The 18,769-nt window shown below is 46.6% G+C and overlaps 1 protein-coding gene across 2 annotated transcripts in view; it reads left to right on the forward strand.

Annotated features, from left to right (window-relative positions):
- The window catches only part of ADAM19 (ADAM metallopeptidase domain 19), a 98,816-nt gene that overhangs the window by 69,502 nt on the left and 10,545 nt on the right, over nucleotides 1-18,769 (forward strand). For both annotated transcript variants that reach the window (XM_033180478.1, XM_033180479.1), the window contains exons 11-21: nucleotides 845-984; nucleotides 3,007-3,184; nucleotides 6,347-6,436; nucleotides 8,927-9,122; nucleotides 11,494-11,602; nucleotides 13,061-13,265; nucleotides 14,306-14,383; nucleotides 14,494-14,602; nucleotides 16,593-16,737; nucleotides 17,863-17,947; nucleotides 18,250-18,474. In XM_033180478.1, the coding sequence (XP_033036369.1) occupies nucleotides 845-984; nucleotides 3,007-3,184; nucleotides 6,347-6,436; nucleotides 8,927-9,122; nucleotides 11,494-11,602; nucleotides 13,061-13,265; nucleotides 14,306-14,383; nucleotides 14,494-14,602; nucleotides 16,593-16,737; nucleotides 17,863-17,947; nucleotides 18,250-18,474 (1,560 nt within the window). The remainder of the gene's footprint in view (nucleotides 1-844; nucleotides 985-3,006; nucleotides 3,185-6,346; nucleotides 6,437-8,926; nucleotides 9,123-11,493; nucleotides 11,603-13,060; nucleotides 13,266-14,305; nucleotides 14,384-14,493; nucleotides 14,603-16,592; nucleotides 16,738-17,862; nucleotides 17,948-18,249; nucleotides 18,475-18,769) is intronic.

The following is an 18,769-nucleotide window of genomic DNA, read 5'->3' on the forward strand; positions in this document are numbered from 1 at the left end:
TTCACTCTGACTTCATGAGACTATTTGTTTTGACTCTGTATTTCTAACCTGTGAAGTGCGTATTGAGGAAGACTTCTCTCCATCTATTTGTCTGTCCCTCTATCCATTCTGTATTTATTGACAAAGTAGCATAATGGCCAAAACCACAGGCTCTAGGGTCTGAGCCTGTTGGGTTCAAAGAACAGCTGTGTGATTTTGGGGGAGTTAATGAGTGTCCTCAGCTGTAAAGAAACATAGTTTTACAGTTGATAATCATAAGATAAGAATGGGAATTAAAAGAAATAATGCAGGAAACACACATCCATGTTTAGTAAATCTTTCTGCTGCTTCTTTCCTGCTGGGTTTTTTTCCTCTTGATTTCTTTAGCTTTTGTGTCTGATAATTACATACCAGACAGTACACCAAGTGCTGTGCCTGGAGTGTATCTGTCTTGTGTGGCTCTCTCAGGAAACACTAAGCCAAGTACACCCTATGTTTGAATCAAGGTGGTGTTTTCTATGTTGATTCCCTTATGTCTGGAGAGGGATATATGTTCAGAAGAAGAATGGGGAAAAATCTTCCTCTTATTTATTCAGAAAGCATTTATTGGTCTGGAAGTTCATCAGTAGGTCAGTTGTGGTCTGCAACCTTGGAGAACTCAGAAACACGGACTTTTAAACATTTGATTTCCGCCTAGTGACAGCAGATTCAGCCTTGCTGTCAGAGGCACATATAGAGAGTCTGTATGCTCAGTGACAGTGGAATTGGTGGAGACCTGCAAGACTTGGCTAAGGATAAGGCAGGGATAGGGGGCAGAGGCAGATCTGTCCCCTGGACCTTGACCTCAACTTTGTCTTCTGAGCAGGACCACTCCGAGAATGCCATTGGCGTGGCTGCCACCATGGCCCATGAGATGGGCCACAACTTTGGCATGACTCATGATTCTGCGGATTGCTGCTCGGCCAGTGCGGCTGACGGTGGGTGCATCATGGCAGCTGCCACCGGGTGAGTCGAACAGGAAGAGGGAGGATGGGGAGGAGGGTGAGCACACCTGGACAGTGTGACACACGGGTTCCTCCCAGCTGGTCCCACTGAGACTCCCTTAAACTTCTGATAGGGCCAAAAAAATGTGGTTTTTACAACAAAGAAATTGAGAAAAGAACAAGGCAAATGTGTGGCAAGAACTTAACTTTCCAGCAGGAGGTTTGGTGCTGGTGTAATCCTAAATTTACTTAATTTCTGTTTTAAGGGGTTGAGTTATAAATTGGCTTGGCCATATGTGTCTTTTTAATTTCATGAATTTTTGCTGAGGACACATTTTGATCATAGCCACAACCCTTAATTCTTCTATCCCAAGAGAGTTGAATCAGTGCTGTTTCAATTCCAGCCTTCACTGAAAGCTCAGATGTAACAGAACAAGTTGAAGAAGAGGGCCATCCACACACCCTACAGTGACTTCTCAGGGAATTTGCCGGCTGCATTACCCAGGAGGAACAGGGCGAGGCAGCTGCATCTCCCTGAGGTCTTGAGGGATTTTTAAAACCAGAGCCTTTGAAGAAAATTAGGGAGTTTCTTCAAAGGACTTGTCTTCTAGCATCTGGACTCAGGCAGCACAAATCTTTGGGTTCTTCTAGGCTCCTTGGAAGGCATCACAATAGGATCTTGTGTTCTTTCACCCCAAACCATTAGGGCCTGCTTATGATTCTTTCTTAGAGAATGGTGTTTCAATGTCTTCAAGAAACAATGCAGCTTTCTTGGACCTCTGGTGTTAATTTTTAAAAAATGCTTCTCAGCTGTGACATAGAAAGGATGATGTTGACTGGGTGCAGTAGCTCACGCCTGTAATTCCAGCACTTTGTGAGGCTGAAGTGGGCAGTTCACCTGAGGTCAGGAGTTTGAGACCAGCCTCGCCAACATGGTGAAACCCTGTTTCTACTAAAAATACAAAAATTAGCTGGGCGTGGTGGCACACGCCTGCGGTCCCAGCTACTAGGGAGGCTGAGGCAGGAGAATCACTTGAACTCAGGAGGTGAAGGTTGCAGTGAGCCAAAATTGTGCCACTGCACTCCAGCCTCCAGCCTGGGCAATAGAGCAAGACTTTGTCTCAAAACAACAACAACAAAAGAATGAGGCAGGATACAACTTCAGAGTCGTGCCTGGATCCCTATAAGCTCATGGTTAAGCCCACCTGTTTCTCTCTCAATCTGAAAAACATATCTGAAGACAAATGATTGAGAGTTATATTGATTACTACTCCACTTCATTTTTAAATTATTCACAAATTTGGGTAGTTTAACAATTATTAGTAACAAATTCCTTGTAGCATACCTTCCCACTGAAGGAAAATCTCTAATTTCTTGGAGGGTTTAACCTTTAACTGGTTTAGAGAAGTGGGAGCAGGATAACTCTCCTTTTGTAGACCCAGATGGTTGTACTTTTTGTCCTTCTCACCAGTAGTGGGACCCAGGACCTTCCATGCTCCTGTGATAAAGAGCATGCGTTTATGAGTTGGCTGGTTGAGTTTGGAGTGCTCTTGGCATCCTTGGAACAGCGATGAGATCACTGGCCCAGAAAAAAATAAAACTTGGCCTGTTTTTGGCTTGGTCCTCTGTTGCAAGAGAATATTCACCTGATATCAGCTTCAGCAAAAGTTTAGGTTGACTGGTGTTTTCTTCAGCACTAAGCCTTAGGAGACCTATTGTAACACACTCATCAAACCTTTTACTTACTGCAACCCCCTCATGCAATGGGCAGAAATTGCTACTCCTGATTCTCAAATGCTTCCTCCATGCAGAGTGAGAAAAATAAAATGCTATGGGATGGTTAATATCTCATCACTATGGATGAAAGAATTCTAAATATATCGGTAAATGTTCTAAGGGGCAAGAATGTATGTGTGTGAGACAATGGGGGTCTGATCCCAGGTGGAGTCAGCCCCACGGGTAGCAGGAGTGATGGCAGGAGTGACACCTGCCTGACTGCTGGATGCTTAGACTCCCCACTAATTCCCACCTTGTCCTCTGCCAGGCACCCCTTTCCCAAAGTGTTCAATGGATGCAACAGGAGGGAGCTGGACAGATATCTGCAGTCAGGTGGTGGAATGTGTCTCTCCAACATGCCAGATACCAGGATGCTGTATGGAGGCCGGAGGTGTGGGAATGGGTACCTGGAAGATGGGGAAGAGTGTGACTGTGGAGAAGAAGAGGTGAGGGGTCACAATGGTGCTAGAGGGAGGGGAAGAATTTGCATTGGTTTCAAAGCTCAAGGTCAAAAAAGAACACAGTTGAAAATTTCTTAGTCACAGGCATTTCCTACACATAACTATCCAATACCCCATGACAAATCGGGTACGGAGAAGAAGCCTTCCAGATGGAGTGTTGCTGCTGCCTCTCCCAGTTTGTGGCCAGCCTCGCTAGCGTCCAAGATCAGTTCTTCTTGTAAATGTCTGGTCTAACCAGAAACCACAATCGCGTGGCATGTTGACTCTCTTCTTCAGTGGAGCTGCACATGCCTGCTTGGCCCTCCAGCTGCACGGAATTTATTCTGGAGGCCACACAGCTGGATATTTGGGCTTGAACAGGGGCCTTATGAGGATGCTTAAAATAACAAGCTCATGCTGTTTAGGCTGGAGGAGGAATGATGGAAAGGGGATGTAGGAAGTGCTGTCGAGTCTCGAAAGGGCTGCTAGAAGGAAGAAGGGGCAGAACTGTTTATGTGTAAACTCTCTCCTTCCTTCTGATCTTCACAGTGAGTGTGCAGGGCACACGGCAGAGCCTTGTCATTTTTAACAAATGCGTGTGGTTCTGCAGAAAGCAGAACTGGATTGTTTCGTCTCTATTTTTTGAAGGCTGAAAATATGCATGTTTATACATGCATAACAATTTGGGGTAGATAACAAGTAACAGTAAATTATGGGGGTGAGACTGACGTTCTGTATAAATGGAAAAAAAAATTGATTTTATGGCCTTCTCTCTCTCACTCTGTTGCCCAGGCTGGAGTGCAGTGACATGATCTCTGCTCACTGCAACCTCCACCTCCAGAGTTCAAGCGATTCTCCTGCCTCAGCCTCCTGCGTAGCTGGGAATACAGGTGTCCACCACCACACCTGGTTAATTTTTTTGTGTGTGCTTTTAGTAGAGACAGGGTTTTGCTACATTGGCCAGACTGGTCCCAAACTCCTGACCTCAGATGATCCACCCGCCTCGGCCTCCCAACGCGCTGGGATTACAGGCGTGAGCCACTGCACTCTGCCTGAGACCTCTATGATGTGATTTTCTTTTCTTAGTGCCAGCATGTCACTTTCAGAATAAAACAAGAACTAGTCAAGGATGCCACCCCCACCACCATGAGCCCAGAGAGATCAACCCAGACTCATCAGAAAGAAGGGAGTGGTAGGAACATGGAGGGCCCATTGGGGTTGAGGAATGGCCTGAGAGTGGGCGTGGCCAGTTGGCTTGGGTTCTGAGCAGCTGCTCATTCTACAGACACAATGAGTGTGGGGTACTGTGTCTAGTCCTGGGGTTAGGATGAATGGCAAAAATGACATAGTTCTGTGCTTGGGGAGCTGATAGACTAGTGGGAGAAACATATATTGAAATAATTGCGAAAGAATATACGTACAGTCCATGGCAAGTGCTAGGAAGACAAATGACACAGTGCTCTGAACATATATAATGTGAGGGGGAACCTCCTTGCTTGTGTGGGAGGTGACCGTGGAGCCCATATCTGAAGGCTGCATTAGGAGTTAGTGAGGCACGCAGGAGGGAAGGCACATTTCAGGTGGAAGGGGAGCATGTGCCTTCGTGGGAAGAAATATGGTACATTAGGAAGGCAGGAATACAGGTCTTTCTGGAGCCCAACATGGTGAGAGATTAATGGGAGGAAAGTGTTCTGTTCGTTCTCTTAGGGGAAACAGGTGGACAGGTGTCTGTGGTCGGGGATGGGATGTGGCTCTCCAATATGCTAGAGCCCTGGACAGTTAAGGGTATAAAGTTGATAAACATGAGGCAGGCCTCAGGCAGACCTGACTTGAATTCGGCAGGTGTGTCCCTCGGCCAGCTACTGGACTTGCCTGAGCCACAGCGTCCCCGTCTGTGGAGTGGGGACAAGGCTGCCTCATAAGGCGGTGGTGGAGAGATGTGTGGAGCCCCACACACTCTTCATCAATGGCTGGTGGATTGGCCTGTGAATACTGTAAGAGTGTGATGAGGACACTCAGGGTCACTGGAGCGCCTCATCATCTTTTAAAAATCTCAGGCTGGGGGGCAGGAAGCAAGAGAGGAGAGCAAGGAACGCTTGGGCCTTTCTGTTCAAGAAAGGTCCAGGCCAGGAAGAGCTTAGGAAGAGAAGCAGATGGAGAAAAAAGTCTAAGGAAATAGGCCCAGGAGTTGACATAAACTGTTCGGAGAGGTTGTTCCAGCAGCCTCTTGCACCAGCAGCCCCTTTTCATTAGATAAGAAAGCCTAGGAGGGTTGGGGGCAGGAGGGCACCCATGAAAGACAGGGTATCTGGATATTCTACTGGGGATTAGAAAAACAAATCATAAAATTTCCATGTACTATGCTAAAAAGTCAATTTTAGAAGAATACATGGTTACAGGGAGAAATATGCATGTTATATTAAGTAAAAAGCATTGTGGATACTATGATTTTGTAAGGTAAGTATAAATATATATGTATGTGTGTAGAAAATGCCTGGGAAAATATTCATACTCAAAATGTAGCTGTGTCCTAGCCGGGCATGGTGGCGTGTGCCTGTGGTCCCAGCTACTTGGGAGGCTGTGGCACGAGAATTGCTTGAACCCAGGAGGAGAAGGTTGTAGACCGTCTCAAAAAAAGATGTAGCTGTGTCCAAGTCATGTTACTAATGATTGTGCATATATATGGTTCTTGTGATAAGTACACATTAGCTTAGTGACAAAACTGTCACATGATTTTTGAGGTCAAAAGTTTCTAGGCCAGGTGCAGTGGCTCATGCCTATAATCCCAGCACTTTGGGAGGCCGAGGCAGGCGGATCACTTGAGGTCAGGAGTTTGAAACCAGCCTGGCCAACATGACGAAACCCAATCTCTACTGAAAATACAAAAATTAGCCAGGCATGGTGGCATGTGCCTGTAGTCCCAGTTACTTTGGAGACTGAGGCAGGAGAATCTCTTGAACCCAGGAAGCAGAGGTTGCAGTGAGCCGAGATATATTGCATCACTGCACTGCAGCCTGGGTGACAGAGTGAGACTCCGTCGCAAAAAAAAAAAAAAGAGAGAGAGTTGCTAGAGAGCTGGGGTTCCAGGGGTGTGTGGGCAAGGGTGGGGAAAATGTTGGGGGTGGTGAATGCCCTCCCCAACTCACATCCACCCCACTGCCTCCCCAGGAATGTAACAACCCCTGCTGCAATGCCTCTAATTGCACCCTGAGGCCAGGGGCGGAGTGTGCTCATGGCTCCTGCTGCCACCAGTGTAAGGTAAGTGGCCCTTTCCTCCATGCCTTGGGCCCTGGCCTGACAGTGAGACAACAGGACTGCTCTGCTGGGGTGGATGGCTGGGGATTTGCCTCCATCCTGGGGGAGTGATGGCAATAGAGTTTCAGAAACATGGAGCGGGAAAGGTGCCTTGAATAAAATTTACTATTCCTATACTGGGCCTCATGAATTCAGATCATCCCAGAGGAGGGTGGCACCTCTTTGGAAATGGTAGTTATTTTTCTTTTTCAAAGAAGTGTCTGGAGAGAGTGGGCTTGATTTTACTGAGCTCATAAACAATAATAATTATCATAATTTGTATTGACATTGATGAACCTCTCAGTAGATGCCAGGCACTGTGCTGAGAATTTTATGTACGTTATCTCATTCTCTCCTCACAAAAACCCCATAAAATATATGTGATTATCCTCATTTTAAGATGTGGAAACTAGGGCTTATAGGGGATAAGAGGTTTATCTGGAGTCAGGCAGTCAGGAAGGGACTGAATCCAGCTTTCCCTGACTCTGGTGCCCACATTCCTAATACTGATGTGGGAGATAAATCGTCTATTACTGCTAGTGTTACTGTAGAACCACAATCTCTCTTGCACAATTCTGAAATTAAGAGAGTTCTAAAAGCTGGGAAAAAAATGTAAACACATTTGGTGGCAAAACTTGACCTGAATTGACATGGGACGAATTGTAGTCTTTTTTTAAAAAATCACTCCTAAAGTAAATATTTATATTGCATTACAGAAATATTAATATGTTTGATCAGAAGGTGTTATCCCCGGCCTTGCTGGGGGATTATATAATATGTAGTTACATGTGCAGACATATGTAATTATCCTTATCCATGTGTATATATATATATATATATACGCACACACGTATAATTATATATGTACACACATGTACATATGGACCTACGCATTACAATATCTGCTTTCTAAATCTGAAAAGGCTGAACCCCATCTGGCCCCAACATTTTAGGCAGGAACTGTGGGCCTAGGCTTCTGTCCAACACTTGCTCAGTACTTGTTAGGGGCCAGATACCATTCACATACTTCGTTCTAACTCATGTTTAATCACCCATCAGTGGGTTATTATCCTGAGTTGTGGGTGAGTGAGCACACACAGATTAGACAGTAGGTGCCCAAGGCCCCGCTGCTGGTTAAGGAGCGGGGATTTGTGCCCAGGCAGGCTGGCTCTGGGGCGGGTCCTCTTTGCCTCCACCTGCCTCTGGGTGGCAGAGGTGTGTCCTGTAGCCTCCTCCTGCATACACCACCCTGTCCACACTTGCAACTGGGCATCCACTCTCAGCAAGCTACTCGGCTGGCCCAGTCTCGGCCTGAGAGTGGCCAGTGGAGAAGCCTGTCTGCCTTCTCTCCTGGGAGGACCCTGTGGGTGTGGGGAGTGGCCCAGGAGCAGGGGAGGGGGTCTGTTCTCAGTCACAGGTTTCCTTGCCTGGCTCTCGGAATTTGCATGGCATCTGGTTTGGCTGTGCATCCCCCAGGGAGGCTGTGCTGGGTCAAGTTCTTCCAGTTTTGGCCTAAGACCTAAGCATAAGCATGGAGTGGACCCCTTCATTCCACACAAGAATTTCAGTTTGAGCCTCAGAAAGGATTTCCTGGTGTCCGAGACTGACTTCAAACCCTGGCTGTGTGACTTGGGGCAACCTATTAACTCTCTGAGCCTAGGTTCTTTATTTGTAAAATGGGAAGAGTATTAGTAACACCGACTACCCAGGGAGGCTGTAAGACTCTTCGCCCGTTGACCCAGGTGTGCTGTTGATCAACTTTTCATCTGCAAAGTGGGGCGAATAGCAGTATCTATCCCATGGAAACTGTGAAGATCCCACGAGATACATGTATGTCACACAGTCAGCCCAGTGCCTGGTTCCACAGTGGGGATGTATTATTGCTGAGGTGCTTTGTAAACTCACAGATGCTATGTGAATGCTAGGGGTGTGTGTGTGTGTGTGTGTGTGTGTGTGTGTGTGTGTGTGTTTGTGTTAGTGGGCCTGGCTCCTCTGCCACTTACTATGAGTCTTTGGATGCATCATGTAACCTCTTTAAGCCTACAGATTTTATCTTCTGCAGAAGAAATAATTACATTACACAGGACTGTCATGAAAACTAAATGAAGTCATATTTATACTGGATACTTAAGTGGGAGCTGCAGAAAAGTAGCTGCTATTACTAAAGCATGTAGGAAACTGTAAATTATTGTATAGGTATTGTTTCTTGCTTCCTTCTTAAGGCTTCTATGAAGAGAAAGTGAGTTAGCGTTTCTGAAAACATCTTTAAATTCTGTCAGTATTCACATGAGAAGGCCGAAGATGGTTTGGGCTAAGGAGGTCATGTAAAAAGTGCTGTAAAATCATGGTAATGGAAAATTCTGTTCTTTGAGAGTGATCCTTATGAGCCCTTGGGCAATAGAGTTGAGGGCGGAGAGGAGATTGACTGTGTTTTCCTCTCGTTCCTTGGCTCAGCTGCTGGCTCCTGGGACCCTGTGCCGTGAGCAGGCCCGGCAGTGTGACCTCCCGGAGTTCTGTACGGGCAAGTCTCCCCACTGCCCCACCAACTTCTACCAGATGGATGGTACCCCCTGTGAGGGTGGCCAGGCCTACTGCTACAACGGCATGTGCCTCACCTACCAGGAGCAGTGCCAGCAGCTATGGGGACCCGGTAAGGCTCTCCTGGGGAGCACGGCTCTCCCCAGCCCCCCACTTCCCAGCCAGCTCCCCTGGCCCTCAGGGTAGTTTGGAATCTTGGCTTCAAATGGCACCTCTAGATACTACCTCTTTCATCCCCTTGACTCAGGGTAGATGTTCAGGGAGAACCGGAGGACAGTGTTCCTTCCTGGTGCCTTGATGCTTTTATTTCTCAGAGTGAACAAACGAATAAGAGTAATCCAAAAGAAAAATGAGCAGAGGATGGAGACAGAGAAGCAAATGCAAACGGCCTTTAAAGCTATGAAAAGACGTCTAACCTCAGTCATATTAAGGGAAAGCAAAGTATAATTATGATGAGATGAGATTTTTCATATATCAGATTGCAAAGACTGAAAGTTAAGATAATAATGATATAACAATAATAATAATGATGGAGCGTTGTGGAGGGTGTGCAGAAACAGGTAGATACAACCACTATGGAAAGCAATTTGGAGATATACTTAGAAATGCAGCCAACACTTGCACATGTATGTGAGGATATATTTACTATGATGTTTACTGCATCATTGTTAGCCATAGCAACAACAACCTATATGTCCTCCAGTAGGGACCAATTAAATTAATTATGGTACATTCATATAATGCAATGCTTTATGGCTAAATAAGGAGACAGGCCCATATTTACTGAATAAAATCATCTTCCACAAAAAATAAAGTGAAAATTGCAAGGTGTAGAACAGTGAATAAAATCTGTTTTCAAGCCACATTTGGTGGCTGGCACCTGTAATCCCAGCTACTCAGGAGGCTGAGGTGGGAGGATGGCTTGAGCCCAGGAGTTTGAGGCTGCAGTGAGCCACTCCACTCTAGGATTCCAGCCCAAGTGACAGAGTGACGTACCATCTCAAAAAAAAAAAAAAAAAAAGGCCAGGGACAGTGGCTCTTGCCTATAATCCCAGTACTTTGGGAGGCCGAGGCAGGTGGATCACCTGAGGTCAGGAGTTCAAGACCAGCCTGGCCAAGGTGGTGAAACCCTGTAACTGCTAAAAATACAAAAATTAGCCAGGTGTGGTGGTGGATGCCTGTAATCCCAGCTACTCGAGAGGCTAAGATAGGAGAATCCCTTGAACCGGGGAGGCGGAGGTTGCAGTGAGCTAAGATCGTACCACTGCACTCTAGCCTGGGTGACAGAGTGAGACTGTGTCTCAAAAAAAAAAAAAATATATATATATATATATGCTTCCATTCTTTATTAGATAGATTATCTCTAGAAGATACACATATTGGCTCAAGCCTGTAATCCCAGCACTTTGGGAGGCCGAGACGGGTGGATCACGAGGTCAGGAGATCGAGACCATCCTGGCTAACATGGTGAAACCCCGTCTCTACTAAAAAAAATACAAAAAACTAGCTGGGCGAGGTGGCGGGCGCCTGTAGTCCCAGCTACTCGGGAGGCTGAGGCAGGAGAATGGCGTAAACCCGGGAGGCGGAGCTTGCAGTGAGCTGAGATCCGGCCACTGCACTCCAGCCTGGGCGACAGAGCGAGACTCCGTCTCAAAAAAAAAAAAAAAAAAAAAAAAGATACACATAGAATTATACCTAGGAGATATAGAAATTAGAGATGTAAGTATCTTTAGAAAATATACTGTTAATAAGTGCTATTCCTCCAGGATGTAGAGAAGTAGGAACTGGATGACTACAAGAAAAATTTTCCAAGACATATGTATATCTTTACAATATTATGCATGTTTGACCTATTTTTTAAAATCTTGAAATGGAACATGGCTTCTTCATTAGATAGCAGGCTTAGCATGCAACCCTCCCCACACACAAATATAAATCCTCAGTAAGGTAGGAAGAATTTATATCAAACAGGCCACGTGTGGTGGCTCACGCCTATAATCCCAGCACTTTAGGAGGCCGAGGCGGGGGGATCATGAGGTCAGGAGTTCAAGACCAGCCTACCAAGATGGTGAAACCCCATTTCTACAAAAAAAAAAAAAAAAAAAAAAGAATAAATACAAAAATAGCCAGTCGTGGTGGCAGGTGCTTGTAATCCCAGCTACTCGGGAGGCTGAGGCAGAGAATTGCTTGAACCCAAGAGGCAGAGGATGCAATGAGCTGTGATTGTGCCACTGCATTTTCCAACTTGGGTGACAGAGTGAGAATCCATCTGGAAAAAAAAAAAGAATTTATATAAAACATTATTCTCTGAGTAGATCTTGATGAGAATATGGGGATGGAATAACCTGGGGGGGAACAGGAAGAAGAGGCTGAGTATTCCCTCCTAGAAAATATTCTTAACTTCACTACTTTACCAAAGATACCTTTGCTCTTGGGGACTTCTGACAGACGAGTATGCTGATAGATGTTGCTTGCCCACCCAGGAGCCCGACCTGCCCCTGACCTGTGCTTCGAGAAGGTGAATGTGGCAGGAGACACCTTTGGAAACTGTGGAAAGGACATGAATGGTGAACACAGGAAGTGCAACACAAGGTGATGACCAAAGGGCAGGCCCCATGAAATGAGGATGAATAAGTAGTTTCTACTCTGTCCTCACTGCTGCCCAGCTTAGCAGCGTGACTGGCCCCAGAGCTGCACCTTTACGTCAATCAGTTGAAGTCAGTCATGTATTCTGGGCCCCCTGTTTGACAGTGCACTATTCATCTCTAGGGAAGTCAAGGAGGGTGTGGGTGGCAGTGCTTCCTAGAAAGCTGATCAGGCTTCCTTTGGGGACCATCTTACAGTAGGGCAGGTAATCAGCCCTTTTGGGTCATTTCTGCAAAATTCTAATCATGCCCTAATTTGAATAACTCCTCATTCATTAGTTCACTAATTCATTCATTTATTCATCATTCATTCCAACCAACCATCCACTCATCTGTCCATCCATCCATCCATTCATCCATCTATCCATCCATCTACCACCCATTCACCCACTGATCCATCCATTCATCCATCCATCCATCCGTCCGTCCGTCTGTCCGTCCATCTATCCATCTACTATCTATTGAAGGTTTACCGTCTATCTACTATCTATTGAAGATTTACCATGTGCAAGATACAGTGCTGAGTGCATGGAACTTGTAATTAACAATACAGTATGATAATGGGAGTGTGGAGAGAGCCATCCAACCCATCTTAGTGTGTCAGAGTGGTTTCCCAAAGGAAGTTATACCTACACTGAGATCTGGAGCAGTTACCTAGGTGAACAGGGTGGAGAGTTGTACTGGTGCATAGGAGAGTGATCCAGGAAGAGAGATGAATAGAGAAAAACTGGCGGTTGAAAGAACTGAGAACAGTTTGATACAGTTAAAGTATAATGTTGAGATGCAAAGGAGAAGGTCTGCTGAGAAATTAGTCTGGATAGTTTAGCATGGACCAGATCATGAAAAGCCTCAAATGCATGGCTAGGGGAGTTTGGACTTTAGCTTGAGAGCAGTGTGGAAATTAGACTCCTGAGAGGCAGACTGGAGGCAGGTAAATCAGTCTAATGCAGACCAGGTAAGGGGAGTGGGGCAGTGTGAATTAAGGTAGATATATAGGAGGGAAGATGGATAGAGTTTGAAAATGGCTTGAACCCAGGACTGAGGGAGAATGGGGAGTTGGAGATGACCCCAGATTTCTGGCTGGAGCTCCTGGGTGGATGGCGGTATAAGGAGCAAAAAGGGAAAGATTGCTCAGCTCAGGTGGCTGTTCTTAGAGTTAAGGACTTTACGAGGCCAGTTCTCTGGTCTAGATTTGCTCAGGGTCAAGGAGCCTGTTCTCTTCCCTTGGTGTCAGTCCACATGGAGTCTCTCCTGGTGAGTCTCCAAAGCACATGACTGCCCTAAACCTTTGCCTCACCCCACGCAAGCCCACTGTCTTGGTCAGGAAAGACTGAAGCTCTCTGATGCCCCAGCTTTTCCTCTGCCTCTGATTCCGCCTCCTTCCCTCTCTGTCTCTTGTGCCCAGAGATGCGAAGTGTGGGAAGATCCAGTGTCAGAGCTCCGAGGCCCGGCCCCTGGAGTCCAACGCGGTGCCCATCGACACCACTATCATCATGAATGGGAGGCATATCCAGTGCCGGGGCACCCACGTCTACCGAGGTCCTGAGGAGGAGGGTGACATGCTGGACCCAGGGCTGGTGATGACCGGAACCAAGTGTGGCTATAACCATGTGAGTCCCTTCCCCCAGCTCACCTAGGAGCCGACTGCAGAGCAGAGTGATTGAGAAGTGAGCTTTGAGGGAAGGATGCCTGGGCTCAGATGCCACCTCCCCAACCTCTGAGCCTAGGTGGCTCCCTTCATGAAGCGTGTATAGTGACAGCAGGCGCCCACCCCAGAGAATTGTCAGAAGGATTAAAGAAAATCATCCCGGTAAAGCACTTAGGTCACCTAGCTAGTGCCACTTTCATTCTCATCGCTAATTATCATGGGAATTAAAAATGGACTAGGAGTTAGGGAAGCCTGAGCAAAATGATAGCAACTATCCCATAGAGTCGATTCTGATAATGAAACTATGAAAAACATGAAGCATTTAGCATAGCACCTGGCACAGAATACTGTCACCATCATTATTTTTAAATATAATGTTAAAATTGGTACATATTAATGACAAGTAATTAACATAATCAACGTAATAGTCCTATAATATTATATTGTTAAATATGATACTTTAACAATGTATTTGTTTTCTCCCTAATCACAAAAGTAATAGCAGAATTTAGCTGACTATTGTCCTGTCCTTAGCATTTGGGGGCTGTTTTCCATTTTTCACTTTGATAATTACCTAAAGTGGGTTGCCTTTTTGGGTCCTCATAATTTTTTTTTTTTTTTTTTGAGATGGAGTCTTGCTTTGTGGCCCAGGCTGGAGTGCAGTGGTACAATCTCGGCTCACTGCCACCTCTGTCTCCTGGACTCAAGCAGTTCTCCTGCCTCAGCCTCCCGAGTAGCTGGGATTACAGGCACAGGCCACCAGGCCCAGCTGATTTTTGTATTTTTAGTAGAGACAGAGTTTCACCATGTTGGCCGGTCTGGTCTCAAACTCCTGACCACAGGTGATCCACCCACCTTGGCCTCCCAAAGTGCTGGGATTATGGGCATGAGCCACCAGGCCAGGCCATGGGTCCTCATATGTTCCAAGTGCAAAATCTTGCCTCTTAACTCCCAACCAGCATCCCTCCCACTGCACTGATCATTCGTTTTCTCCCTGTGCAGATTTGCTTCGAGGGGCAGTGCAGGAACACCTCCTTCTTTGAAACTGAAGGCTGTGGGAAGAAGTGCAATGGCCACGGGGTGCGTGCTGGGTTCTGGCTTCTTTGTGTCATGGGGGCGTCATGAGGGCAGGCCCTGTGGGTGGTGATGCTCTCTGGGGTGCTGATGCCTCTACCTTTTCTTCACTCCAGGTCTGTAACAACAACCAGAATTGCCACTGCCTGCCAGGCTGGGCCCCGCCCTTCTGCAACACACCGGGGCACGGGGGCAGCATTGACAGTGGGCCCATGCCCCCTGAGAGTGAGTGCCAGCCCTGCTGGGGCCACTGCCCACTTTTGTGAGAAGAGCGGGTGTCAGGGGCAGGTGGCATGTTGCAGAGCATCCACATTGAGTCAGCTTCATTGTCCTGATTTTGCAGAGAGGAAATCAGGATAAAGAGAGACCGAGAGAGGAGCGACTGCCCATAGTGTGGTGTGGGGTCACGGTTCAGTCTCTCTTCTCCCATCCTTTCTACTGAGGAGGGGGAGCCTGCTTAGTAGAGTGAGAGTAAGAGAGACTGTAGGTCATTGAATGTTCCCATTCTTTTTAGGGAACGTGGTGACTATTTCTTTTTGGGCACTTAAAAATCATCATGAACCTGGCACACATTATGGTGGTTTAGATTTCCTCTAATGGACACAAGTTAAAATGGGGAACCAGACTCTCAGAAAAGTTTTGTAGTATTTTAGTGGATCTCTCAAGGATTCTAGCACTGTGGTTTCTAAAGATTTAAAAAAAAAAAAATAACAAAGAACTTAAAAAAAAAAGCACCAAAATCTTTCAAGGAGGAAACCCCAATATGTAAAACTGATAAAAGTAGTATTTTGTTAGTACAAATATATTCTGTATATTTACATTAACCACTTGAGAGAATATTGGGGTAGTTTTGATGAAACCAAATGTTAAGTTATGGATTATGGGTGAGAGTTCTAGTCTTAAATCTGTCTGAGTCTTTTTGCTTCTTTGTTCTTTTTTTTTTTTTTTTTTGGGTCAGGCGCAGTGGCTCATGCCTGTAATCCCAGCACTTTGGGAGGCTGAGGCAGGCGGATCACAAGGTCAGGAGATTGAGACCATCCTGGCTAACATGGTGAAACCCCGTCTCTACTAAAAATACAAAAAATTAGTCAGGCGTGGTGGCGGGCGCCTGTAGTCCCAGCTACTTGGGAGGCTGAGGCAAGAGAATGGCGTGAACCCGGGAGGCGGAGCTTGCAGTGAGCGGAGATGGCACCACTGCACTCCAGCCTGGGCGACAGAGGGAGACTCCGTCTCAAAAAAAAAAAAAAAAAGTTTTTTATTTTGAAAGGGAGTCTTGCTCTGTCACCCTGGCTGTAGTGCAGTGGTGTGATCACAACTCACTGCAACCTCCGCCTCCCGGGTTCAAGCGATTCTTCTGCTTCAGCCACCTGAGTAGCTGGGATTACAGGTGCCTGCCACCACATCTGGGTAATTTTTGTATTTTTAGTAGAGACAGGATTTCACAATGTTGGCCAGGCTGGTCTCAAACACTTGACCTCAAGTGATCCGCCCACCTCAGCCTCTCAAAGCTCTCAAAGCATGAGCCAGCACGCCTGGCCAAGTCTTTTTGTATTTTGTGTTAGTTCCTTTGTGTTCAGGAAAATCATGATTCAGGCTAAAAACTAGTGGCAAATTGTAACAGAGCTTGAACTGCTTGCCTGAAAAGGGACTCTCTTCAATTAAGTAGAAGTGGCTATAGAAGCTTTGTACTGTAGAGTCTGTGCAAAACAAGTTGACTTGGCTCTTTGAGCTAACATTAGTGGTTTCCCCATGGTACATAATGTGTGTGGTTTTTTTTTTGAGACGGAGTCTCACTCTGTTGCCAGCTGGAGTGCAGTGGCACAATCTCTGCTCACTGCAACCTCCACCTCCCAGGTTCAAGCGATTCTCTTGCCTCAGCCTCCTGAGTAACTGGGACTACAAGCATGTGCCACCACGCCCAGCTAATTTTTGTATTTTTAGTAGAGATGAGGGTTTCGCCATGTTGGCCAGGATGGTCTTGACCTCTTGACCTTGTGATCCGCTCACCATGGCCTCCCAAAGTGCTGGGATTACAGGTGTGAGCCACTGTGCCCAGCCCATAATGTGTGTTTTTAATTATAATTTGTAAGTTAAAGTAAGTAATACAGATTAAATGCAAATCAAATGCCTGAAGAAAAAGCAGGAATACCTATTTTGAAATCTGCTGTAGCCCAGACAGCTTCTAAATCTCCCACTTGGGTTCTGTTTCTGGAAGGTGTGGGTCCTGTGGTAGCTGGAGTGTTGGTGGCCATCTTCGTGCTGGCGGTCCTCATGCTGATGTACTACTGCTGCAGACAGAACAACAAACTAGGCCAACTCAAGCCCTCAGCTCTCCCTTCCAAGCTGAGGCAACAGTTCTGGTATGACAGGGTTCCGTGGAGGACTCAGGGTCAATTTATGGGTCACAAAGGTCTCCATAAATGGTACTTAGCAGAAGTGTTGGTGACAGTGGGTCTAATTCAGGGAAGACAAATGCAAGGAACATGCTGCCCTCTCCCCTGTTGTGACTGTGACAGGCATTACTAGTTGATCTTACTGTAAGTACTCTACTGATTCTGGTCATCACTCCTGAGTTCTTCTCAGCAGAATATCCCCAACCAAATCAAGCTGAAATATAAAATAAAATCTATTTGCCATCCTTTATCTACTTGATTTGTTCCCCATGTTATTTTATTTATTTATTTTTGAGATGAAGTTTCGCTCTTGTTGCCCAGGCTGGAATGCAGTGGCGCAATCTTGGCTCACTGCAACCTCTGTCTCCTGGGTTCAAGCGATTATCCTGCCTCAGCCTCTTGAGTAGCTGGGACTACAGGCATGTGCCACCATACCCAGCTAATTTTTTGTATTTTTAGTAGAGATGGGGTTTCACCATGTTGGCCAGGCTGGTCTCAAACTCCTGACCTCAGGTGATCTGCCCGCTTTGGCCTCCCGAAGTGCTGGGATTACAGGCATGAGCCACCATGCCCGGCCCCTCTTTGTCTTTTTAACCACTGTTGCTTTAAAGTTTGTTTCATCTGATGTAAGAATAGCTACTCCTGCTTGCTTTTGGTGTCCATTTAAAAAGTGATTTATTATTTTGGATATGGAAGATGTACAGTCTCTGAATCACCTATTAAATAATGCTTGTTCTGGAGGGGATTTTAAGTCCTAGGTCTTTCTGGGTCTGTGCCTGATTGGGATTGGTTGATGGCTCGTGACACCCTTGTGTCTCCTCAGGGGGCAAGGATCTTGAAAGGGTGAAGAGAAGGTGTTGAGAGAGCTCTGCTTTGTATAAGGCCAACTCTGTTTCGTTGAGAGTTCTCCATTGGCCACATGTTTCCCTACTTAGGAAGATGTGGTTTGAGAAGACCAATCCCACTCCCTCCAGAGCAGACTTGGGGAAGATTTAGCTGCTCGCTGGCCCTGCTTGCGTCAAAGGGAACTCAGCCACTGTCCCCTGCTGAACATCTGCCCCTTTCTTCTCCTCCCCCATTTCTTGTTTCTAGTTGTCCCTTCAGGGTGTCTCAGAACAGCGGGACTGGTCATGCCAACCCAACTTTCAAGCTGCAGACGCCCCAGGGCAAGCGAAAGGTAAGAGCTTTGCACCACTGAACTTGGCTACTTTATCCCTCACGGTCATGCTGTATTTTTCTAAGAGCCTCTGTGGGCCCATGGATTGGTAATAAAAGCCCTTTTATTGGCTGGAGAGACATGTTATTTGGTTCTGACTTCCCCTAATGACTTTAAAGGTTGCATCTGACCTCTGGGATCCTCGGGCGGTTGATAGATTGGTGTGTCTCTTCTCCCTTTGGGCTCTGGTTTATCTCAAAGAGACACACAAGGGCAGCCCGAGTGATTTCTTGTCTCAGGTGTTCCTTAACTTGTGCATACAGGTAATCAACACTCCTGAAATCCTGCGGAAGCCCTCCCAGCCTCCTCCCCGGCCCCCTCCAGATTATCTGCGTGGTGGGTCCCCACCTGCACCACTGCCAGCACACCTGAGCAGGGCTGCCAGGCACTCCCCAGGGCCCGGGTCTCAAATAGAGAGGACGGAGTCATCCAGGAGGCCTCCTCCAAGCCGACCAATTCCCCCCGCACCAAATTGCATCCTTTCCCAGGTAAGTGGATTGTCAGCAGCCTTGGGCTGGGAACATTGCTTTTAAGGCCACTTTCACTGGGTAATGGCAAAGGTGGGGCAGGTGAAACTTGTGGGGTCATGAGCTGACTGCCTTTTCTGCAATTCGGTCAATACAGGGGCACACAGCGGGTTAGAGCAATTAACATGGGGAAACAGACTCTCCAGGCAGCTCCTAAACCACGTGACATTTTCTCCCGGGTTGGCCTATTTTATGACAAGCCACTACCCACCTTCCACCCCAAATGAACTTCTGTCAGTTCCCCATGCTCGTCTGC

The sequence above is a fragment of the Trachypithecus francoisi genome, unplaced genomic scaffold (genome assembly GCF_009764315.1).
Source record: "Trachypithecus francoisi isolate TF-2019V2 unplaced genomic scaffold, Tfra_2.0 Lachesis_group2, whole genome shotgun sequence".
NCBI classification, from domain to species: Eukaryota; Metazoa; Chordata; class Mammalia; order Primates; family Cercopithecidae; genus Trachypithecus; species Trachypithecus francoisi.